General features: G+C 39.8%; 2 protein-coding genes and 1 non-coding gene across 3 annotated transcripts in view; 1 reads left to right on the forward strand and 2 right to left on the reverse strand.

Moving 5' to 3' along the window:
• SRP72 (signal recognition particle 72) overlaps nucleotides 1–14220 on the reverse strand; it is a 35927-nt gene extending 21707 nt beyond the window's left edge. The window contains exons 1-8 of the mRNA XM_012758238.3: nucleotides 13866–14220; nucleotides 11845–11965; nucleotides 8852–8975; nucleotides 6114–6257; nucleotides 5923–6034; nucleotides 3302–3333; nucleotides 1860–1984; nucleotides 1709–1766 (exon numbers count right to left, since the gene is read on the reverse strand). Of these exons, the coding sequence (XP_012613692.3) occupies nucleotides 1709–1766; nucleotides 1860–1984; nucleotides 3302–3333; nucleotides 5923–6034; nucleotides 6114–6257; nucleotides 8852–8975; nucleotides 11845–11965; nucleotides 13866–14100 (951 nt within the window). The 5' untranslated portion in view covers nucleotides 14101–14220. The remainder of the gene's footprint in view (nucleotides 1–1708; nucleotides 1767–1859; nucleotides 1985–3301; nucleotides 3334–5922; nucleotides 6035–6113; nucleotides 6258–8851; nucleotides 8976–11844; nucleotides 11966–13865) is intronic.
• A 6742-nt stretch (nucleotides 14221–20962) lies between these two features.
• PAICS (phosphoribosylaminoimidazole carboxylase and phosphoribosylaminoimidazolesuccinocarboxamide synthase) overlaps nucleotides 20963–26140 on the reverse strand; it is a 37033-nt gene continuing 31855 nt past the window's right edge. Inside the window, exons 11-13 of the mRNA XM_075997898.1 lie at nucleotides 25813–25993; nucleotides 24428–24586; nucleotides 20963–22134 (exon numbers count right to left, since the gene is read on the reverse strand). Coding sequence (XP_075854013.1) covers nucleotides 21977–22134; nucleotides 24428–24586; nucleotides 25813–25993 — 498 coding nt within the window. The 3' untranslated portion in view covers nucleotides 20963–21976. The remainder of the gene's footprint in view (nucleotides 22135–24427; nucleotides 24587–25812; nucleotides 25994–26140) is intronic.
• LOC142864749 (U2 spliceosomal RNA) lies at nucleotides 22891–23078 on the forward strand. The gene has a single exon (XR_012915099.1). It is a non-coding gene; the product is annotated as a U2 spliceosomal RNA (small nuclear RNA).

Here is a 26140-nt window from a genome sequence, read left to right on the forward strand (position 1 = left end):
CTGTTGACTGAAGAAAGTTCAGTGTATAAATTACATTCATATACACACTCTTCCCCACAATTATATATGTCAGATAAAAAGAATTTGCTTGGATAAGCATTTCAAAATTCAAAAACAAAGGTAGGTATATATTGTTGCCACGATTCAAATGCCAACACCAATATTTGGAAACCTAAACCACACCAATGGCCTGCAACATCCCACAGTTACTACTGCCATTATCTTCCATCTGGCAACACTCTACATTTCTGCTCTAGGAGGAGAGAAGTATCACAAAGAAGTAGAAGGGACAAGCTTTGCAGTTAGAAACTGGAATCTGAATCCAAGTTCTACCTCTTTTTTTTTTTTGAGACAGAGTCTCACTTTGTTGCCCAGGCTAGAGTGAGTGCCATGGCGTCAGCCTAGCTCACAGCAACCTCAAACTCCTGGCTCAAGCGATCCTCCTGCCTCAGCCTCCCGAGTAGCTAGGACTACAGGCATGCGCCACCATGCCCGGCTAATTTTTTGTATATATATTAGTTGGCCAATTAATTTCTTTCTATTTTTATAGTAGAGACGGGGTCTCGCTCTTGCTCAGGCTGGTTTCGAACTCCTGACCTCGAGCAATCTGCCCGCCTCGGCCTCCCAGAGAGCTAGGATTACAGGCATGAGCCACCGCGCCCGGCCAAAGTTCTACCTCTTACTGGCTATCACCTTATACAAATTACTTAACTTCTTTCAGCCTCAGATTATACTCATGTAGACTGGAGACAGGACTACCACCTAAAAAGATTACTGTGAGGAAGAAATAAGATGGCATGTGTCAAATCAAGAGAGATCAAATGTTATTGTGATTTTCTGTTGACTTGGATCTCAAATCTGAACTTGAAATGTTTCTCCATTAAAAGTATTCTGAACAGTGCTTAATTAGATTAGTACAGTACTTTAAATTAAGACTGCCTATATGGCCCATCACGGTCACACCTGTAATTCTAGCACTCTGGGAGGCCGAGGTGGGCAGATTGCTCGAGGTCAGGAGTTTGAAACCAGCTTGAATAAGAGGGAGATCCCCATCTCTACTATAAATAGAAAGAAATTAATTGGCCAACTAACATATATAGAAAAAATTAGCCGGGTATGGTGGCACATGCTTGTAGTCCCGGCTACTCGGGAGGCTGAGGCAGTAGGATTGCTTGATCAACGGCATTCTAGCCTGGGCAAAAAAGTGAGACCCTGTCTCAAAAAAAAAAAAAAAAAAAAAGACTGCCTATATACATACTTATAATGTTTTACATGGGGCAGAAGAAAAAGAATGCTGTCCATATCCCCTAAAAAAATAAAACCTCGAGAAAAAAATTATATAAATAAAACTTGCATTCAGACTAAGTAGACAAAGAAATCATGAATCACATGTATATACTTAAAGTTTAAAAGTCCCAATAATTTATATATCTAACAAAGAGATTTTCCATATATTATAAACTGGGAAAAGGAGATTTTAAAGTCCATGGTATTCAACTACAAAAGGAGTTTTTATTACTTGAATGTATCTTACACAATCATCTTCATTATGAGAGTTAAAAAATACTCTCCATTCCACTGCAATTATGATACAACTGGACTTTTTATGTCATGTTAAAAAGAACACTTATACTATCCTAGAACAGAGCTGGGGTAATCAATTTTCAGGATAAGATATGCATATAGGAAAGCCATGAATATTCCATACCTTGTTAATGGTAATGATGTTATTTGCAATTACAGCTAGTAATCCCACATCTGTCGGCCTATGTACAAAAAGCAATAGTTAAAACCAAACAAACCTTTAAAAAGAAATCCCATCCCCTATAAAAGACATTTCCTTTTAACAGCTCACTTACTTTAGTTTTATTATCTGATTGTAAAGTTGCAAAGCTTCCTCCGTACGACCCTGAAGCTGCAGAATATAGGCCATCTGACCATGAATGATGGCCAGTTCTGCCTGTGGGTCTTCCTCAGTCCCATCCTAAACAAAAGAAACATTTTTTTTTCCTATAAACTTTCCAAACTGACCTACATATTTACCAAATGATCCAAACATTCAAAAGATATACAATCCTAAAAAAACATATAATTTCAGGAATTTTCCTCAGAGTCAGTTCTTTGAAATTTAGGAACTGCCACCAAAAGAGAGAAGTTTAAGTGAAAATGACAAAATGATCTTGGAAGAACCTGGCAACAAGCTCAGAAATACCACTTATTAATTATTATTCTCTAAAGCCCAATAATAAAAAAAAATGTAAAAACCCAGCACGCAGATTTTCTTCCAATTATAACTCTAAATTCTGGAAACATAATTTTCTCATAAAAACATCTTTTAAAAATGCTTTTCTCTCTATTCTACCATAATGCCAATACAAAGATTACAAAGTTCTAATTAACACTTTTCAAAAAGCTGGAACTAATTCTGTACTTAAGGTAATTCTATAATTGAACTAATTCTGTAATTACAGTAGTAGCTCCAGATTAATCCACATTCTCCTTTCCTTCTGGAAAGGTTAACTGATGCTCAGGTACAATGACCACTCAAGAGTAGTACTACTCTCTAGTACTCAGTACTCCTGCTCTTACCTGGTAGAGTGTATGCTGACCAGGAGTCAGATATATTGTTTCCAAACCCATTATGCCAGTTGTGTTTGATGAGGAAATGATAAAATTTAAGTATTAAAGAACTATGGATGCGAAAAGAGGCTTGTTTGAATGTAAATCATGTTGAATGCCCAATAAGATTTGACAGTTAAGTTCCTAAAGAAAATTACTATCTAATTAGTTGTGAACCAAAACACAGCAAGAGATTGGTAAAAACGTTATCTATAAGGACTCTTTAACAAAACTGCTTACCAACTTGCTTGGCACAAAGCATTAACCATACACATTATTAATGGTGAGGTGAATAACTTTGAAATAAAGTTTTAGAGAAATATTTTTTTAAAAAACAAAAGTGGAAATTAGGAATGTTGGATTATGTGTGTATTATGTAAGAAAGATGCACGAAATTCCAATGAGCAGACCTGTACTCCAGACCTTAGTAGTGTTAGCCCTACATCCTAAAATAGGAGAATTTATATTACATAAATTTAAAATCAAATGCTTAAAGTACACAAACATTTTTGTATTATGATTTCTCACTCTAACAGACTTCATCAAATCATTGATCAAGAGGTTTCTAGTGTGATTCCTATTTAATGAATCACCACCTATTACAAAAAGTCAATAAATATTACAACGAAGCTTCCTATTAATATATACTAGTCAGAAGTATAAATTTGGGTTTAATACTTACAGCGTCTTCTGATAATGAATGGCGGCAAAGATCTAAAAGAGAAAAAAATTGTTTTAAAAGTAGTATTTCTGGGTAAATACCATTTCTTTTACCATTCCAAGGAGCAAGAACTAACTTCCTGGGCAGAAGATTCCAAGGTAATCATAATAACAAAAAACTAGAAATTTACATTAGTATCAAATATACATATATTATCAGTCTCTGATTAATCTAGCTCTTTGGCACTTCTCTTTCATTTGTAGTCTCCACGCTAAAACTTTTTAAAAGGCATTTAAAAAAAATAAATGTAATAAACGTTGATTGCAAAAAGCCAATTATAGAAAAGTATAAAAATAAATAATCTTAACATCCAGACAGAGATAAACATTGGTAACATTTCAGTTAGTTTATGTAAATACACAGCTGCATTTAAAAATAAAAGTGGAGGCCGGGCGCCTTGGCTAACGCCTGTAATCCTGGCACTCTGGGAAGCTGAGGCGATTGGATTGGTCGAGATCAGGAGTTCAAAACCAGCCTGAGCAAGAGCAAGACCCTGTCTCTACTATAAATAGAAAGAAATTAATTGGCCAACTAGTATATCTAGAAAAAATTAGCCAGGCATAGTGGCGCATGCCTGTAGTCCCAGCTACTTGGGAGGCTGAGGCAGGAGGATTGCTTGAGCCCAGGAGTCTGAGGTTGCTGTGAGCTAGGCTGACGCCACGGCACTTGCTCTAGCCTGGGCAACACAGCCAGACTCTGTCTCAAAAAAAATAAAAATAAAAATAAAATGAAAGTGGGACTTTTTACACACTATTTTGAAACATCCCTGCACCCACTTAATATACTGTGGACATCTTTATGTTACAACAAATATAGATCTATATATTATATATTATATATCTATATCTATAGATCTGTAGTCTTTTTTATGTTACTGGTTTTAATGACTACATACATAGTTATCTACTTTGTGATTATAGTAAAATTTAGCCAATTCTTTCTTTGTTTTGTTTTTGGAGACTCTGTTGCCTGGGCTAGAGTGCCACGGCGCCAGCCTAGCTCACAGCAACCTCAAACTCTTGGGCTCAAGCAATCCTTCTGCCTCAGCCTCCCGAGTAGCCGAAACTACAGGCATGCGCTACCATGTCCAGCTAAGGCTAATTTTTTTATATATATTTTCAGTTGTCCAGCTAATTTCTTTCTATTTATAGTAGAGATGGGGTCTTGCTCTTGCTCAGGCTGGTCTCAAACGCCTGACCTTTAGTGATCCTCCCGCCTTGGCCTCCCAGAGTGCTAAGATTACAGGCATGAGCCACCACGCCTGGCCTAGACAATTCTTTAACAGCACAGAAACTCATGCTATTCCCAAATTTTTGTTCTTATGAATAGCCCTTCAATTAACTTTCATGCAGATACATATGTGCATTTATCTAAATATTTCCTTAAAATAAATTTCTAGAAATGGAATTATTGGATCAAACGGTACGTAAATTTTAAAATCTGCTACACATCACCAAGTCTCTCACTGCAAAGTCTGTACTACTTTTACACTCAAATCTACAATGTATGAGAATGTTCTTCACTGGATATGATCAAGAAATTATGGTAATTTTTTTTTGTTTTCTTTTTGAGATAGGGTCCACTCTGTTGCCTGGGCTAGAGTGCAGTGGCATCATCATAGCTCACTACAACCTCAAACTCTTGGGCTCAAGCAATCCTCCTGTCTCAGTCTCCCTAGTACCTTGGAGTACAGGTGTACATCATCATGCCAGCCAATTTTTAAAAATTTTTTGTAGAGACAGGGTTTCACTAAGTTGCTCGGACTGGTCTCAAACTCCTGGCCTGAAGTGATCCTCCTGCCTCAGGCTTCCAAAGTGCCAGGAGTAAGTCATTGCACTTGGCTGAAATTATAATTCTTAAACAGAATTTTACTCTCATGATGCTCTTTAATCTTTGATCTGCCTTCAACATTTAACAGTAAAACAGACTATGTTTCACCTTTTTTCCCTCCTCATCATTCACTGTAGTCCCTACAACATTGCTTTTATAGCTTCCAGGGAAAATGTACACAGAAAAAAAGACTAAACGTTTCAGGAGTTAAAATCAGACATAAGTTGTCAAATTAATTTCCGTTTTTCTTAATTAAAATCTTAAAAGCATGTAAGTATTATATACAAAAACATACTAAGAAGTTAAGATGTTTGAATGGCTATCTATACATAAACGTAGTGTGTGATGGGTATATCATATTACTTGAGTATCTGTTTAAAAATAACTAATATTTACTGAATGTTTATATTATATGCCATGTACTACTGTAAATGCTTGACGTTAATTAACTCAATTTACATTTAACATTCATAGTAACCTGTTCAAAAACCTACTCATCAAAATTTAAAGTTTAAGGTCTGGTATGGTTGAAAATGGACAAATGAACTGGCTTAGGGATTAGATAAAAATATAGGACAGATATGGTCAAAAAGAGAAAGAGTAGGTGAACTTTGAGAAATTCTCACTGCACCTACAACTTGCATTTAATAATTTCATAAAAGTCAATGCAATTTTTAAAGGTACTCTGCCAAGTTACATGCACATTATATTTGTTATAGTTACATTACAGATAATTTTAACAAACTTCCAACCTTCAGCTTTCTGTAGGATTTTCATTGCCTGGGTGAGCTGGCCTTGTCCAATCAGTGCACATGCAGCATTGTAGCACAGTTCGTGAGTGCCTTCTTGGAGGCCCAAGTTCTCCTGTGACAGAGCAAAATAACAGTCAAACACTAGACTTGAATATTATTTCATGGCTATATTGGTACAAAAGGATACTCACTGGAACCACTTTTTCCCAATTGCTTTGGGCTGCAACCACCGCTGAAAGGTTTGTTTTCCTCTCCTCATCATAATCATCTTGGGAGTTTCGGACGAGATCTCTATACACTGCTAAACATTCATCATAGCGTTCCAGACGGTATAACTGAAGGACAAATAGCAAGTAAAAAATCAGAAACAAATACAGTATTATGTCTCTAATGCCTTAAAAATCCTTTTGGAACCACTAAGTAGGAATCTTAATATAGCATAACATGGACAATCAATTGTTTATTTTTTATAATTTTTTTTTTTTGAGACAGGTCTTGCTCTATCACCCAGGCTGGAGTGCAGTAGCACAATCATAGCTCACTACAGCCTCAAACTCCCAGTATCAAGCGATCCTCCCGCCTCAGCCTCCAGAGTAGCTGCGATTACAGATATGCACTGCCGTGCCTGGCTCATTTTTTTATTTTTTGGCAGAGACAGTTCATACTATGTTGCCCAAGTTGGTCTGGAACCACTGGTCTCAAACAATCCTCCTGCCTTAGTCTCCCAAAGTGCTTAGATTACAGGTATGAGCTACTATGCCTAGCCTATAATTTTTATTATTATTATTATTTTTTGAGACAGAGTTTCACTTTGTTGCCCAGGCTAGAGTGAGTGCCATGGAGTCAGCCTAGCTCACATCAACCTCAAACTCCTGGGCTCAAGCAATCATGCTGCCTCAGCCTCCCGAGTAGCTGGGACTACAGGCATGCGCCACCATGTCCGGCTAATTTTTTCTATATATATGTTAGTTGGCCAATTAATTTCTTTCTATTTATAATAGAGACGGGGTCTCACTCTTGCTCAGGCTGGTCTTGAACTCCTGACCTCGAGAAATCCACCCACCTCAGCCTCCAAGAATGCTAGGATTATAGGCATGAGCCACCGCGCCCAGCCTAATTTTTATATTATTTTTGTGATACTTTGAAAAAGTTACTTGCAATGAATTTTTACTAAATTGCAGAGTTGTAGGCATGATTCAGTTTTGAAGTCATTTTCTTTATTATAAAAGGTTGTGAAAGGAAACCTTTCTATAGAATTCAACGCTGTTGCCTAAATCTGAATTAAAATGGAAAAATTTTTCTACAACACAAAATGATTAGTAAGCCCCAGTAAACATAAACAAAATTTAATGTTAGCAAAGACTTATTTCCTATGAATTCACTAAATATAATCTTCATTTTATCTTTCTAAGAAATCAGCTATCATATAGTGTAGTCTTAAGTAGACACAATTCCTGCTTATTTCATTCAAGCTGTCTTCAAGGAACAATAACTGCCCCTATAACATCAATTAGTCCACTAAGTATGACAGAGACTTGTGCTCTTCATCAACCTAACTGCTGGGGTTTACCCTAAATTTACCCAGTTTACCTTAATAGTTCTTTATAGACCTATAATCCATGCATTCACCCAAATCTTTCTCCATTTGTACTATTAAACTTACACTACTTCTTGGGAACAATACATTTGATACATTATTTGCCTATACTGACATTTTAAAAATCTTTAAGAGGGTTTTGTTCTTTCTTTCTTTTTTTTTGAGACAGAGTCTCACTTTGTTGCCCAGGCTAGAGTGAGTGCCGTGGCGTCAGCCTAGCTCATAGCAACCTCAAACTCCTGGGCTCAAGCAATCCTCCTGCCTCAGCCTCCCAAGTAGCTGGGACTACAGGCATGTACCGCCATGCCCGGCTAATTTTTTCTATATATATTAGTTAGCTAATTAATTTCTTTCTATTTATAGTAGAGACGGAGTCTCGTTCTTGCTCAGGCTGGTCTCAAGCTCCTGACCTCGAGCAATCTGCCTGCCTCAGCCTCCCAGAGTGCTAGGATTACAGGCATGAGCCACCGTGACCCGCCTTTCTTTCTTTCTTTTTTGAGACAGAGTCTCACTGTGTTGCTCGGGCTAGAATACCATAGCATTAGCCTAGCTCACAGCAACCTCAAATTCCTGGGCTTAAGTGATCCTCCTGCCTCAGCCTTCTGAGTAGCTGGGACTACAGGCATGTGCCACCATGCCTGGCTAATTTTTTTCTATATTTTTAGTTGGCCAATTAATTTCTTTCTATTTTTAGTAGAGACAGGGTCTCGTTCTTGCTCAGGCTGGTTTCGAACTCTGGACCTTGAGTGATCCTCCCACCTCGGCTTCCCAGAGTGGTAGGATTACAGGCATGAGCCACCACGCCCGGCCTTTTCTTTCTAATATACACATTTCTGTCCTCTCCTCATTAGTAGTCCTATTTTACATTAAGCTAATTTTATGGTCTCAAAATCCTTTTAGAACAATCACAATTTCATGAATCAGCTGAAGTCATCGAAATTCTTATCCATCATGACTTCCTTTGCTTTAAACTTAGAGTAAAATATCAGTTTAATAATAGAAAGAAATACTATCTCAAATCTGTGTAAATGCATAAGTTCACTGGCTTCATCCTTCCAACTAAAAAAAATCTTAATTTCACAGAATAGTTCTTCCATTTACTTTAATTTTCTAATTGCACTGAGGAAGTCATTTGTTCACAGAACATGATATATGCAACTGTTTGTATGAAGATCAAGAAGACGGAATGTGTTCAAACCTCAAGAACTGGTTAAGTGGCCAGTTTGGGGGAGCATCAGGATAGGCTGGGTTTCCTCATCCCTGCTCCTTGCTAGAGGTATAGTCATGCTCATTCAGGATGATTGTCAACAGGTATTTTAAAGCAGTAATTACCACTTGTCCATAAAGCTCCTTTAGTTTGTCTGTTGGCTGGCTGGCACTTTCTATTGTCTTCAAGGCATTCTCAATTCTGTTCAGCCTGTACTCACAATATGCCTTCTCAAAGGAGAGAGAGTTACTAAGAAAGGAAAAAAAAGAAAAAACCAGTATGTGATTATTATCTAATAATGCAGAGCACCCACTATATGCCAGACACTGCTCTAAGCACTTCGTATATTAATTTAATCCCCATAACAAGATAAGAAAACTGACAGAGGTCAGTGACTTGTCCAAAAAATCAGACAGCTCATAAGTGGCAGAATATATAATATTATATTCACTTCCCTAGCCTCTCTTGCTTTCATGGATATTCTTATTAGAATTACTGGCCTTTTGAAACAAACATTTAAGAAGGAAATCATAAGTCAACTAAATAACTGACTTAGATACAAAGACAATCTGAACAATGTTTTATTTTATTTTATTTATTTATTATTTTTTTTTGAGACAGAGTCTCACTCTGTTGCCCGGACTAGAGTACCATGGCAGCAGCCTAGCTCACAGCAACCTCAAACTCCTGGGCTCAAGCAATCCTTCTGCCTCCGCCTCCCGAGAAGCTGGGACTACAGGCATGCACCACCATGCCCGGCTAATTTTTTCTATATATTTTTATAGTTGGCCAATTAATTTCTTTCTATTTTTTAGTAGAGACAGGGTCTTGCTTTTGCTCTTGCTCAGGCTGGTTTCAAACTTCTGACCTTAGGCTATCCGCCCGCCTCAGCCTCCCAGAGTGCTACGATTATAGGCACGAAGCCACGGGGCCTGGCCGAACAATGTTTTAAATCAATTATATTAGAAGTTTCTTAAGTTCATTAATAAAATAATAAGTTATATAATGTGTCTTTTGTCTCATTAAAGAAACATGATTAGCAAAGAAAAAGTAACTAGAAATCTTAAAACAACATAGTACTTGTAATCAAACAACCGGTAAGCACACAACTACAAAAGCACTAGTTACAAACACACTTAAAAATTCATATACATTGGCAGGGCCTGTAGTCCCAGCTACTCGGGAGGCTGAGGTGGTAGGATTGCTTGAGCCCAGGAGTTTGAGGTCACTGTGAGCTAGGCAGATGCCATGGCACTGTAGCCTGGGCAATAGGGTAAGACTCTGTCTCAAAAAACAAAAATTCATATACCTTAATGTGATACCTCATTTTAAAGTTTCAATCATAACCCATGAGGAAAAATACCCATCAAAGCAAATGGCAATATCCTTTATATACTTACCTAACAAAAAAATTTTTTTATCAATACTCTTATCCAAGATTCATTAACAAAAATTTTTTGAAAAGTTCCCTTATCTCACTAAATGGTCACAATTCAAAATACTGAATTTTAGCATAAACATTTTAACAGTAGAAAGCAGTTATCCCATTTCCCTTTTATTTTTAATATAGTTTAAAATTAGTTTTTAACCTATAATACATTTATATGGCTCAAAAAAAAAGAGAGATAAATTAGTAAGGCTTTATTCCCACTGTTATCCACATCTAACTCGTTCCTACTCTCCCCTACAAGTGACTATTTTTATTCATTGTTCCTTCTACTGTTTGTTTTTACAAGCACAGGCAAATACATATATATATTCTTATATCCTCTTCTTACAAAACAAAGTACATTATACACTGTTCTGCACCTTATAATAGGTATCCCGTTAAAGAATAAATATGCTGTAAACTTAATCTCGATACAGATTTCTTTTGGGGCCTAGGCATAAGTATAAAGAAAACTCAAATTACAGTAACAATTCAGAATATAAGCTCACATTTCACGAAATAATAAAAGAAAAAGATTAACAACAAGGCCAAGCGCAGTGGCTCACGCCTGTAATCCTAGCACTCTGGGAGACCGAGGCGGGCGGATTGCTTGAGGTCAGGAGTTCGAAACCAGCCTGAGCAAGAGAGACCCTGTCTCTACTATAAATAGAAAGAAATTAATTGGCCAACTAATATATATAGAAAAAAAAAATTAGCCGAGCATGGTGGCGCATGCCTGTAGTCCCTGCTACTCGGGAGGCTGAGGCAGCAGGATTGCTTGAGCCCAGGAGTCTGAGGTTGCTGTGAGCTAGGCTGACGCCATGGCACTCACTCTAGCCTGGGCAAGAAAGCGAGACTCTGTCTCAATAAAAAAAAGATTAACAACAATAAAAAAACTGCTATACATTCTAAATGCTGTTAAAGAACTCTGAAAGACCTTGGCCTAAAATAACACTCGCCTAAATAGTTTTCAATGGAGTTAGGCACAGAAGTCAGGCTGACTACCATATCATTCTAGACACCTCTATCAATATTGACATTTAAATACTACACTCTTATATATCCCTACCCTACATGTTCTGCCCTCTGTGCCTTTTTTTTAAATTAAATTTGTATGAGTCATTCTCCCTATATCTTCCAAGAACTCTTGTTATATCCTCTATAGTTTACCTCCTCTTTAGCAGCTCAAAGAGAAATGAGTAAAAAAAGCCTCCCTAAGGCTGAAAAGAAAAAAAGTTACCAGTGGTCCTGTCAATTTCTGAAACACTATTGGCAAGCTAAAAAAGGGAAGGAAAAAAAGGTCAGGCCGGGGGCATGGTGGCTCACACCTGTAATCCTAGCACTCTGGGAGGCCAAGGCGGAAGGATCACTTAAGGGCAGCATTTTGAGACCAGCCTGAGCAAGAGTGAGACCCTGTCTCTACTAAAAATAGAAAAATTAGTGGGGCGTGGTGGTGTACACCTGTATAATCCCAGCTACTTGGGAGGCTGAGGCAGGAGAATCACTCGAGCCCAGGAGTTTGAAGTTGCTGTGAGCAAGGCTGACACCAGCACTCTATCCCAGGCTAACAGGGCAAGAGTCCGTCTCAAAAAAAATAAAAAATCGGTGAATAGTGGGGAAAAACATGGAGGAGGTTACAGCTACAGTCAAAGTATTTCTAATAACTGCACAAACAACTGAATCACTTACTTGGCTAACACTTTGGTGTGAGTATTGATGACATTCAAGGCTTCCTTGAAACTTCCATTCTGAATAAGGCATACGACTTTACAGTGCAGGGCAGTTACATCATCTTTGTTGATCTGCAGTACTAGAGAGCAATTTTAGGAAAGTCATTTTTAAATCCATTTCTTTTCCACATTTTACTAAATTTTCTTAGCCTTAGGAAGCTACCATTTCCAGTTGTATTGCAGTATAAATGACTGTTTGAAACAACTGGTCAAAACAGGAAAAAAAAGCCTGATCATCACTTTCAATTTAAGAAGTGACAGTAAGAGTTATAGATTAGATTTTCAATGAGATAATGATTCCCAAGATGCATGACCAAAAAAGTGCAGTCAAAGAAAAAAGTAAGAAAGAAGTTTTTTCTCCAGCTTTTTCATCTTGGGCATATGCTACCCACTACATATTTCATTACTTCATAGAGAAAGAAAAACGTTCATGCAGAATTTGGAAGCAAATGACTTAGGTTTAGTGCAAGATTGCCACAAAATGCCTCGAAGTCTTAGGCAAATCATTTAACAGCACAATCTTAGTTTTCTGAGCTACAAAATGAATAGGAAAGCATTACCTATCTAACAAGGTTATCAAGAACATAAAATGAGAATATTTTAGAAAAAACTTATTAACTAAAGTATAATGTAAAGACAATTTATCTTGCTGGCAATGTTTCCAAAAATTATTTAAAATTTCCCTTTTCACCTAAGATGACCAAAGAGAAATACAAGGAAGAACTCAGGTGGCCAAGATTGAATGCTAACAGCTGTTCAGTATCAAAATGATCAGGATCACATTAATAGTTACCCTTACTTCTGAGCAACTACAGAAGTTCAATTCTCAGTCTAAGAATCAAATGAATTTCTACCACTTAAGAAAATATATATGTTTGCAAACAAATTAACAACCTTTGCTGATTAAAGAACACCTGCAAAATACTACACTACTAAGTATACAGTATTGGTTGGAGCCCTAGCCAAAGGCTAAATAAAGTTCATTCAAACAAATTTAGAAATCAATTCCAATTAGCAGCTATTTTCCTCAACGTCTGCAATCACCAAAAGTGCACTGTGGGCACAATCACTACTTTCCACATTTTAACCCAGCATTAGGTTGTTGAAAATTATTTATATAACCTTGCACATTACTGACACACCTTTTATGTTACTACCCGCTTTGAACAGCTAAATCTCTCTTGGTAATTACATTCCCAAATCTAACATACACAGGCTGTATCTTCAGTGGAGAAGCGACCACGACAGAGAACAAGATACAGCATATGGCCATGTTACAGTTATATAGCAAAGGATAAAAGAATATAATGAGTTGAACCTCACGCCAAAAGCAGTAAAACTTGAAATTATCCCTTATAGGGCAAAAAAACAAGCCAAACTTTCTTCCGACATCATTTCAAACGTTGGTGCTTTCCCTCCTGGCTTAATAACGCTAAAGAGAGTCTGTCTGTGGGAATGACAGGCCTGACATCCAGATCCAGCCCTTCCTTCTCTCCCCCTACGATCTGCACAGCTTCCACCCAGTCAGCACCAGCTTCTCAATTACGTGTCCCAGGCAGGTTCCTCCCCCTACAGCGGCCCAGAAGAACAAGCCCCCTCAGTAACACAATCTTGATCACTGAGCTCAAGAGGAAAAAGGAAAGGAGACCATTTTGGAGTATTTGTGAAACAAGACAGCGGAAAAGGAGGCAAATAAGGAAACGTTTGAAGAGGCTCCGGGAGGTGCTGTCTCTTTAAATCCCTCCCTCGTGTCCCATCGGGGGGTAGAGAGGGAAGTACACGTGGCTCTTCCCAACCCCGGACCCCGGGACGGCCTGGTGGAGTCGGGGGGCTGTGGCATGCGCCCGCCTGGCGTTCGGGGCCAGAGTCGGGAGGGAAAGGGGAGCAGGGGTCTCCCCTCCCCAAGTCTGCCGCGGGTGGTCGCGCGCGCAGGAAGCAGGCCGCATCCTCCCGCAGGCCCCCGCCCGCCCCGACACTCACTCTTGTTGACGGTCTTGAGAGCGCGCGTGAAGTCGCCGTTCTGACCGTAACGGTTCACTTCACTCCACAGCGCAGGTACCGACACCCCCCCGCTGCCGCCGCTCGCCATCTTGGAGGAGACGAGGGGAGGGGAGGGGCGGGGGCGACCTCTGCCCCGGAAGAAGATCTCTGAGGCAGCCAAGCGGAGGAGGAAGCTGATGGTTGCTAGGCGTCGCGGGGTCGTGGGCGTCTTCATCCCTGAGACAACTTCAGTGGCGGTATTCTTCCGCTCTCATGGCGAGAAATTTGCATCAATAAAGTCGAAACACCTCGCCTCGAATTCTGGAGAAAATAGAGGCGTTGGAATTTGGGGGCGAGGGTTGAGAAGAGAGGTTCACCGGTTTCGGCTCAAAGCGGCGTGTTTCCAGGCAACCGTTACGGTAGAGGCAGCGTCCTGGTCCCACGACGCAGGGCTGGACTGGACCATGGCTTATGGAGATGAAGGTCTTTCAGGTGATAAATAAAGTACCAAGTAGAAACCTTAGGGAGTCGTTTGAAGGAAAGCCAGAGAGGCACCGGCTTCTCATTGGTGCTTGAGAATATACCTCAATCGGGAATTGATATTTGAAAGGGATCTTGAAAGATGATTGGGAGAACCTGGGGTTCTGGGGAAAGTGGGGGAGGACACTCACGCAGAGAAACAAACGTGAGAAAAAGTAAAGAAGAAGAAGAGAATCACCAGTTGCAAAGCATGTCTGGTGAAAACCCCTTGGCTTCCCTTTTGGCTCCAGTTCAGGAGCAGTTGGCCATAACGCTGCAAGAGTAATGGGGTGAAAATGTCCAGGTTGGATTCCTGGCTCTGTGAACAGGTTACTTAGTTTCTTGGAGCCTGTTTTCCCGACTGTAAAATAGGGATAATATATTTCTTCTAGGAATATAAGATAATTCATGCATCTCGTACATAGCAAGCACTCAACACAGACGTAAGAGTTTAGGGTTTGTATACGACTAAATATCAATCCTAGCACTGTGGGAGGCCTAGGTGGGCGGATCGTTTTAGCTCAGGAGTTCCAGACGAGCCTGAGCAAAAGTGAGACCCTGTCTCTACTAAAAAAATAGAAAGAAATTAATTGGCAAACTAAAAATATATAGAAAAAGTTAGCCAGGCATGGTGGCGCATGCCTGTAGTCCCAGCTACTTGGGAGGCTGAGGCAGGAGGATCGCTTGAGCTCAGGAGTTTGAGGTTGCTGTGAGCTACGCTACGCTGACACCACTGCATTCTAGCCTGAGCAACAGAGAGAGACTCTGTCTCAAAAAAAAAAAAAAAAAAGACTAAATATCAAGATATGTTGGAATGTAAGAAGGGAGCAGATACATTGGATACGTTTGAGGTGAGTGACATGACCTTTTATTGAACATCCTACTTTGCATACTTATTTTTGTCATGACCTTCACAACTATCACTTCCTCTCTCCCCCTGCAACCTAGCTAGCTCCTTGTCATCCTTCAGTATTTCTGTATCTTCCTGTTCTATGTTAAAGGTTACTTCTTTGAGGAAACCTTTGACATTACAGACTGGACAATGCTCTGACTACAGAAGGGGTCTCTACTTCTGAACGCTGATCATTATTTAAGGCCTGTCTCACTCTATACGGACTATAGTTCTGTGAGGCCAAGGACTGTATTTACCTTGCACACTACCTGGCATATACTTTGTATTCAATTTTTTAACTGAGATGTTGTTTCATATTTGTTACCTCATCTGGGAGTTCCTTGAGGGCAGAAACTATGCCCTGGCATGGTGGAAGTCAAGCAAGTCCAGTGGCAGAACTGGGGGAGACAGGTTGCCAGAGGCAACCGTGAAGAAAGAAGCTTCTCTTTTTGCTCCACCCCTCCGAGGGCAGAGCTTGGTAGGCCTGAGGTAGAAGCGGCCAGGACCAGGGTGACTCTCCTCTGAGGCCGTGGGGCTGCACGGACAAGCTCCTCTGAAGCAGAGGGGCAACTGGGCCTGGAAAGCCACTTCTCTGGTTACTCCTGTCCAAAGGAAGAGCCTGGTCTGCGTGAGGTAGAAGCAGCCAGGCTCGAAGCTCCTCCGAGGCCATGGCTGTGGCCACATGCTCAGCCCAGAAATCGGCCTCTCTCTTGACTCTGCCCCTCCAAGGGCAGAGTTTGGTAGACATGATGTAGAAGCACCCTGGTGGGGAGACAAGCTCCTCTTAAGCGTGGGGCAACTCATTCAGAAAGGTGGCTTCTTTCCTTACTCTGCCTCTTCAAGCGTAAGGTTTGACTTGTGAAAAGGCAAGCGGCTGGGAGTAGACGTTTCATAAAGCAGCTTCTCTGGTTATTCCACCCCTTCAAGGCAGGTGCCTGGTCATCCAGAGGTAGAAGCAGCCTGGTGGCAAGCTCCTCCAAGGTGGCAGCCGTGGGCCAACTCAGCCTGGAAAGTGGCCTTTCTGGTTACTGTGCCCCTCCAACTGTGGACTTCCGTAGGCGTGAGGTAGGAGTGGCTGGCTGAGGGGACAAGCTCCTCCAAGCCATGGGGCAACTGAGCCAGGAAAGTGGCTTCTTTCCTCCCTCCCTCCAAGGGAGGAGCCTGGTCAGCTTGAGGTAGAAGCGGCCAGGCTGGAAGGTCCTCCCAGGCCATGGCTGCGGCCACAGGCTCAGCTTGGAAAGCGGCATCTCTGGTTACTCTGTCCCTCCAAGGATGGAGTTTTGTAGGTGTAAAGTAGAAGCAGCCTAGGAGGGAGACCGGGTCCTAAGAAGCCGTAGGGCATCTCAGCCAGAAGACTGACTTCTTTCCTTAACTCTGCCTGTTCAAGCACAGGGTTTGACCTGTGGGCAGGAAAAGGCAAGTGGCTGTGGGAAGAAAGTTCATAAAGCGGCTTCCCTGGTTCCTCCGCCCCTCCAAAGAAGATCCTGGTCAGAGTGAGATAGAAGTGGCCTGGTGGGACCTCCTCAGAGGCTAACTCTGCCTGGAAGGTGGCCTCTCTCAATCCTGTGCCCCTCTAGGGGCAGGGTTGGAGCAGCCGGCTCAAAAGGGCAAGTGCTGGGGGCCTATTGTTCACAAAGAGTCTTCTCTCATTTCTCCCCTCCTCCAGTGATGGGTGTGCCCTGCTGCTGGGGAAGTCAAGCTAGTCCAGAGGCAGAACTGGGGGAGACAGTTTGCCAGAGGCCACTGTTAAGAAAGAGGTTTCTCTCTTTACTCCACCTCTCTGAGGGCGGGCTTCGGTTGGGGTGAAGTACAAGTAGCTAAATGGGGTGGGGGGGGAGGGGAAGCGCTGCCCTGTAATTCCTGGTTATGTCCTATGGTACCTGCCACATTGTTTGGTCAATGTAGTACAAATGCAAAGACAGCATGAAAGGTGGCTTGAACTGTAGGTGCAGGAGGGTATAATTCTTGTGAACTACTAAAAATCATGAGAAGAGCTTCGGACTTTCACTGACTGTGCGATTGTCACAGGTTTCAAGCCAAGGATGCCTGGGTTTCAGGGGTGGGAGTTCTAGCTGACATGTGGTCAAAATTTAGTGTGAGAAAATTGTGTATACCCCACATTTTGTTGTGTTTTTTCTGAGAAAAGGTTTTGTAGATTCCATCTGATTCTCCAAGTGTTTATATCTACCCTCCCTCTAAAAATTTAAATTAAGAGTCACTGCCTTAGTAGTACTTTTCTAACTTTCAGAACATTGACTTTATATAGGGGTTGGCAATTTTCGTTTCTGTATCAATCTGATCCCATATACTTTGTAGCTTCTAGAATTCTTCTGCTATGGATGCCTATGTTTCTACTTATTCTGTTATTTTAATGAAGTTTTGTGACAAACAGCATATAAATTATATGGGCTTAATCTGCCATTTCTGAAATAGGAGTCTTCCAAACCAGAGTGATTTTTTTTCATAAACAAATTGCCCATATCGTGAACCTGGGAAGTCCAAAATCAGGCACCGACAGATTCAGTATCTGGTGAGGGTGCACTCTCTGTCTGGTTCATAGATGGCACTTTTTAGCTGTGCTCACGTGGTGGAAAAATAACAGACTGACCATTTAAAGCATGTATCTGATGCCACTCTCCTACCCTCATGGCAAAATCCAAACTACAAAGCCTAGCAGTAATGTCTTGGGATCTGGACTCTGCTTGCTACCTCCCCAACCCACGTAAGTCTCTTGTTATATATTCTTTATCCCCCTTGCAAGCTATACTCTAACACTACGTGTAGTTCTATGTCCCATAACTCTGGGAATTTGCACTTTTATTCATTTGACAATTTGACTTGTTATGCCTGTGCCAGGCATTACAATGTGTTAGGGATACAACTGAAAACAAAACAGCCCAATGTACTCATGGAGTTTATTTTCTAATTGGGAGAGAGATGCAATAAACAAATATATACTATGTTTGGTGATATAAATTCTATGAAGAAAATTAAGGAAAGGTAACAGATTGTGTATAGATTATGAGGAGAGTCCCTCCTTTTCATTCACAGTATGCATTTGTCCTTTTGATAGCAGATAGTCTCTTTACCAGCAGATTTGTGTATTCATAATAGTCTATCATATTCCATATTAAGACTTAATATAGTTTCAAAATTGTCTGCCCCTGGAAGACTCCAAGACTCATTGAGGGGATAAATTGAATTTTGTTCATCGTTGCATTCCCAGGGTCTTACACATACATGGTAGGTTCTATCAGTCAGGGTTTTCCACAGAAACAGAACCCATAGGATATATAGAGAATTATTATAAGGAATTGGCTCAGCAAAATGGAGGCTGAGAAGTCCCCCAGTCTGCCTTCTGCAAGGTGAAGGCCCAGGAAAGCTGGTGGTGTAATTCCAGTCCAAACCTGAAGGCCTGAGAAGCAAGGGAGCTTCTCTGGTATAACTTCCAGTCTCAGTCTGAAGGCCTGAAAATCAGGAGCACTAATGTCCAAGGGCAGGAGAAGATGGATGTCCCAGGAATTCATCCTTCCTCTTTTTTTTTTTTTTTTTTTAGACAGAGTCTCGCTTGTTGCCCAGGCTAGAGTGAGTGCCATGGCGTCAGCCAAGCTCACAGCAACCTCAAACTCCTGGGCTCAACCAATCCTTCTGCCTCAGCCTCCTGAGTAGCTGGGACTACAGGCATGCACCACCATGCCCGGCTAATTTTTTTTATATATATATATATTAGTTGGCCAATTAATTTCTTTCTATTTATAGTAGAGAAGGGGTCTTGCTCTTGCTCAGGCTGGTTTTGAACTCCTGACCTCGAGCAATCCGCCTGCCTCGGCCTCCCAGAGTGCTAGGATTACAGGCTTGAGCCACCTTGCCTGGCCCCTTCCTCCTTTTTATTCTACTGAAGCCCTCAGTGGCTTGGATGGTGCCCACCTACATTGGTGAGGGCAATCTTTTGTACTCAGTCTTCTGATTCAAATACTTCTTTTCCAGAAATACCTTTACAGACACATCCAGAAATAATGTTTTACCAGCTATCTTGGCATCCCTTACCCAGTCAAGTTGAAAAATAAAGTTAACCATCACATAGGTACTCAAAGCTTATTTTTATACTAATGGATTTGGCCATTTATTATTTCTGAGAATCTTCCATGTACAGTATCTTATGTTATTTTGTCATCAACTCTGTGAGACAGGCAGAAATATTATTTAGCTCCATTATACGAATGAGAACTGATGCTCAAAGAGTGATGTGCTCAACAAAATATTGTGATTTCTGTTCCATTATTTGCACTGTAGGACATGTGAGATTAACAACTCCACCCTAAGTACTCGAGATGTGGAAAACGGAATGCAAAAACACCATTAAAAGCAGTCATTTTCAATGGCTTTCTAAGGACTGCTGGGCTGAAATAGCAGGGAAGAGGTTGTGGATGCTCCCTGGAGTATCACACTGCTTCTCTCATAGTTTTAGAAATTAATTAAATCAGCGGATGGGAATAGTTATTAAATTCTGGGTAATTTTCATGGTGAATTAATTCCATCCTCTACATACTCTGCCAAATAGATACTACATAATACATTCATATGCCATGATGTGCTTTACATATATCAACTCATTTAATTTTCATAATGACCCTATGAGGTAGGAACTATTAGTCCCATTTCATACATGATGAAATTGATTATGAACTGAAAATGAACTAATGAAGATTTCACGGATGCTTAACAAAAAGAGAAAAATAAAACAACATAGTAAAGTAAGGTTAAGTTTATATAAAGAAGTTTTTTAATTTGTGATTGTACCCTTTCTAGATTTTGCATGTTCTTATATGAACTCACTGGCCTGGTAGCTGGTTTTGATTTTGGGAGGTAGCAAGAAATATAAGCTAGCCACAGTATAGATGAGACTATTGAAAAGGAGACCACTGGAAAGGAGAACTTAAGGCAGAGGGGAAGTAGGCAGCCAGTTGAACAAAAGATCAAAAGAGAACAGAGAGGTTAGCAAGGGGACTCTATGGTTCATAGATTAGCTGCCTAAAATCCGCACTTGATGAATACGGTGAAGAAAAAAGGAGGAAGCACTGTTAATGGGATCAATTCAGACGGAATCATAGGTTACTTAAGATTCAAATAACACACAGTTGACTTCTCAGTAGCAGCTGCTCCTATAGAATTGACTCTTGCTAGGTCCACCGCCCAGACTTGTATTAGTATAAAATAGTAACTAGGCCGGGCGCCGTGGCTCACGCCTGTAATCCCAGCTCTCTGGGAGGCTGAGGCGGGCGGATCATTTGAGTTCAGGAGTTCGAAACCAACCTGAGCAAGAGCGAGACCCAGTCTCTACTATAAATAGGAAGAAATTAATTGGCCAACTAATATATATAGAAAATATTAGCCGGGTATGGTGGTGCATGTCTGTAGTCCCAGCTACTTGGGAGGCTGAGGCAGAAGGATGGCTTGAGCCCAGGAGTTTGAGGTTGCTGTGAGCTAGGCTGACACCATGGCACTCACTAGCCTGGGCAACAAAGTGAGACTCCGTCTCAAAAAAAAAAAAAAGTAATTATGGTTAGTGACTGGGGAGATTCCAATTTCTCAAAGTGATGGCAGGTTGGTGATTGTTGGCATAGCTAAAGTATGTTTTATCAGAAATAAAAATTTTATGATCCAAAGAGACACCCACCATACCAGGTTACACAGCCAAGTAAGATTTATTAAATTTTTTATTTGGGATGGCAAAGGCCCATGACTCTACTTTTTTTCCATGGGAAACTACCCTAATACCCATCAGAGAAGGTTTTAGGTAAAAACCCTCTCCATGGCTTCTAGAGTGCTCCTTCATCTTATCTCATGTGTCTCTATCCCTTACCCCCAGCAAACTCAACTTTCCTTAAAAAAATAAAAACAAAACATATCTCTAAGTAGAGATACATGTAAATACACATCATTTCTGGACATACTGACTGCAAATAAAAAACCATACCCTTAGGATTTTGTAAAGACGATGAAGTGGAAGAGGACTACACTGCTCTTCCCACCTAAGAGACAACCATATAACTTTCTAAAACTTATGAGTTGAGATAAAGGTATAGGACATTATTAGCATTTATAAAATATATTTGCTTATTTACCTAACAATGACTATTTCCAGGGAGATTAGGAAAGCTGTCAAAAACCCCCAAAATCATCAAGTAAAACAATGACTATAGGCAGCCAAAAAAAATCACATGTGTGTATCTGCCTGTGAGATTCACAAATCAGCATTACAACCCACAAACAGAAGGCAGGTGGCAAAAAGGAAAGTCATTGCTCAAATGTAACACACTCACTTTGTGGATGTGGGGAAGAACAGAAATAAAGGCAGTCTTCTGCCTCAGAAAATCTGTGAATGAGAGAATACATGAGGTGCCCCCTGGACAGAGCTTAAAGAAACAGCTGCACACACTCTTTTAAAAAGTGTTAATATTGCATTTACTTGGAAAGATGTAAATAAAGTTAACATTACAAAAAATCCACTACCTATAAAGAAATATTAATAAATATGCTGTTAGTCTACTAATCCATGAATCTAGAGAAGCATTCATTTATGAATACATTTTGTTTCCTGATTTAAAATTCTCTTTTCATTTTGCCTGATTTTTTTCTGAAGCTAAACTAGAAATTGTAGTTTTCTCCTAAAAAATGCAATGCCATTCTTTCTTATAAATTACATTCTGATTTTCTTGTCAGCCAACTTCAAGGAAATCCACGTGTTCAATATGCTTGCTCGCAGCTTGCACCATACCAAATGATTGTTTAATCCAAACATCTGAGCTGCAAACTGAGCCGATCCCTCCGGAGAAAGTATGGTTGAACAGCCCAGACCTATTGGTTCAGAAAGAAAAAGACAAAATTGCTCTCTTCAGTTAATAATGAAAATATAACTTTGCAAACCATCATATACTCAGAGTAATCCTGTGAGCATAGAAAATAAAAAGCTACTGCATTAGTCTTATGTAAAGTACAATCTCAAACTCCTGGGGGCTCAAGTGATCCTCCTGCCTCAGCCTGAGTAGCTGGGACTTACAAGTGCATACCACCACACCCAGCTATTTTTAAAAGTTTTGTAAAGATGAAGTCTCACTACTTTACCCAGGCTGGCCTTGAACTTCTGATCTCAAGATATCCTCCCACCTCAGCCTCCCAAAGTGCTGGAATTACAAGCATGAACCACTGTGCCCAGCCACTGCTCCACTCTTAAACAGCTAAGGAAAGGGATTAATATGAAACACACTATAATCATCTCAGAAAAAAAAAGAGTACAAAGATTAAACAAGAAAAGGATGCTATAAGGGACAAAAAGTCCAGAGAAGAAAAAAGAGCTCTTGGTAATATCCCGGAAAGTATAGCAACCAGAGGAAAAAAAATTACAATAGAAATTAATGAGGTTCAAATTTGAATAAATCCAAAAATCAGAGAAAAGAGAAAATGGTGGGGTAAGGAAATTAATTCAAGAAAATTCCCCAGGACTAAGGAACCAGAGTTCCAGATTAAAAGAGCCCACTGCAAGTCCATGATAAAACAGACTCACCAAGTCACTTTTTAAGAACGATGAGGCAGATAAAAGATTCTAAAAGTTTCATTGCTTCTTGGCCTTTTGGCTAAGAGCAAGTGTAATATCTGCTCTTAACCAGTTTAACATCTGATATATACTCTATCCACGGAGAAGATATTAAATGGATTTTTGGACATGGAGATGGAACAGATTACTCTGTCCACTCTATGTATCAGCCTGGTATTGCAATCCCCTTGGGGTAAATAAAAGTTGTTTAAAAAAAAATCCTAGAAGTTTCGAAAATGAAATCTGTAAAGGATGTGCGATCAGAATGGTGGAAAGGCAATGGAGTTTTCTCAATAACTCTGGATGCTTGAAGACAATGGAGTAATAATGCTGTCAAAATTCTGAGGAAAAATGATTTTCATCCTAGGATTCTCTTCCTAAACCATCAAATATGTGTGGGGCTTCAATAAAAACATTTTAGATAAAGAAGATCTCAAAGTTTACCTTTTATACTCTTCTCAGTAAGTTAACAAAGAGTGTGCTGCAGCAAAGAAAGAAGTAAACCAAGAAAGGGGAAGACATGGGACCTAGGACACAGGGGATCCACGACTATAGAAAGGAAAATGAATCTCAGAAATGATGGTAAGAGATCCTAAGACAACAGCAATGCAGTAAGCCTAGAGAGAAGCCAGTGCATACTGGACCAGGTCAAGGCTCAAGTACTTAATGTACTTAAACACACATCAAGAGCAGATACGCACAACTGTGAGAAAACTTTGGGGTTCTAGTAATAAGCAAATCAACTCCTACTGAAACAATATTGACTCTCATAACCTGCAGAAGATGAAATATTTTGGACTATGATGAACAAATGACAATATTGTTATTCTCTGAGATCCAGTTCTTTCAGCCAATAGAACTGTTATTTATTTTGATCCCCAATTTTTAAAAATAGAATTTCATTTTCCCTACAGAAGTAACAATCACATTTACTTAAAAAAACTCAATACCATCAATTCTTGGGGGGAAAAATCTGAATATTATCTTACTACAGATCTCACCCTCTGTTTACAGAAAATACAAGGGATACAAGAGCATTGTTTACCATCACCTGGAAATGTAATCAGCCAAATCCAAAATGTGGAAAATTCCACAGGAAAAATAAAAGGGCAAAAAGGAGGGTGGATTGTTACAGATAAAAAAAAAAACAAAAAAAACTTGAGACACATCAACTAAATGCAATATAAAGACTGGGGTAGATTCTGATTTGAACGAATCAACTGCAAAAACAACTTGGAAAACTTGAATACCAACTAGAAATTAGATGATTTTAAGAAATTAATACTGATTTTTCTTAGGTGTAAATATGTATCATGATTATGATTTAAAAATTAGAGTTATCATTTTGAGATAAATACTTAAAAAAATATGTAAAGTGGAAAATACTATGTCTAAGATGTGCTTTAAAATATCCGGCAGGAGGGGACTATGGATGCAACAAGATGTTAATAGCTGAAGCTGGGTATGGGTACATGAGATTTCATTGTGCTATTCTCTCTACTGTTGAGCATGTTTAAAATGTTTGTAATAAATTTTTAAAAATTCAATGTCTCTTACCACTGGGTAGTCGAAGAGAAGACCACACATCCTGAGCTCCCCAGTCTGGTGTGAGGGGAGGACAGTTGATAACTGGATATGCAGTGTTCCCAGACACCACTGGTCCCAAACCATTGCTTCTGCCTGCCACTGCCACAAACACAGTAGGAATGCCATCCCCTAGGGAAATTACAAGTTTACACTTATGTTAAATATTCAAAAGAGATTTAAAGATAGGTTTATTTTTTTAAAAAGGCCTATATGTCTTAATTCCTAGAGGAGTCTTCTCCGGAAAAAGCATATGTAAGGCTCTATTCTTGCACATACTTTCCAAATATAATGTTCACTCTGTCACTTACTATAAGCCAAGCAATCAAGTAGCCAGAACAGGTTTGGCTATCTTTGAGATCACTAGTGTAAAGGGGATTTCAGGGTGTTAGTGAGGGACTGGCTCATAGGCCTCTCCTAATATTCTTGACCTAAAGGAAGAATGACACCAACTGAACAGGCAACCTTCCTGCTGAGTGGTCCATCTACAAACAGTGCAGGGAGACCTAGTTAATAACTTTGGTTAATAGACTAGACTCTAGTAAATAGAGGTTAGATGTTTAAGAGCACTTCTTGAAATAAGAGTTGAAGGCAAGTTTAATGATACAGCATCCAAATTTTTAAAGACTCCTTGATCCCTGGCTAGTTTTTACATTTTTTGTAGAGACGAGGTCTTGCTATGTTGCCCAGGCCAGTCTCAAACTCCTGGCCTCATGCAATCCTCCTGCCTGGGTTTCCCAAGGATTATAGGCATGAGCCACTGTGGTTGGCCAAGACTCCTTAATATATTTTTTTAACATACCTCTTAAACATTTCTTCCTTTGGTAAATTTATAAATTATCCTTTGTTCCCTAAAAGCAGATATTTATAACCTAGAATCCAAAGTTTTACATATTTGCATTATTCTGGAGAAAGAGTTCTAGCTTTCATTAGCTTAGCAAAGGGGTCTAAGACCCACCACCAACCCCCCCCCAAATTAATAATTATGCTTCTATAATAATTATCTTCAGAGGGAAAACTCAATTAACATTTTTTCCAGTTGAGAAATACTTGGTTGTGAACCCAAGACTCCAATATTTTAGATCAATGCTATCCCATTATTTCTTTTATGTACTATATTCTGAAACTCTTTAAATTTCACATCTTGTCTGCCTCCTACAAAATATGGGCCATTAAAGACACCCGAGAGGATCTGCTGTTTCAACCTCCTATAACTGGTGGGAGGCCTACTTTCTACTGGAACACGGTAGAAACAATGCTCCAGGGGCTTATTAGGTAAAGATGCCAGAAGTTCTCATAATTCTAGTCTTTTGGCAAAATCAGAACTACCTCAAGTGCTCCAGTTATTTGAAGTTTACCTTCATATTCAGCTTTAATCCTCAGAGTTTCATCTGGTCCTTTATGGGCAGATGTTACCCGAAGTTCACATGGAATACCAAAATTTCCACAGGCCTTCTTGATTTTTTCACAGTGACCGAAATCAGAAATTGAGCCCATCAATACGACAACTCTGCACTGACTTTCTGATTTCAAAAGCAACTGGAAAAGAAAAATGTGGATATGAAAAAGAATGTAAAGATAAAAATGGATAAGCACAAGAATGAGTATCATATAAAAGTAGTCACTTTACAGAGCTATAGTTGTGGTAAAATTACATTGGGGCAGAGTATTTTCTTAAAAGACCAA

This window comes from Microcebus murinus, chromosome 26, assembly GCF_040939455.1.
Source record: "Microcebus murinus isolate Inina chromosome 26, M.murinus_Inina_mat1.0, whole genome shotgun sequence".
Taxonomy (NCBI): Eukaryota; Metazoa; Chordata; class Mammalia; order Primates; family Cheirogaleidae; genus Microcebus; species Microcebus murinus.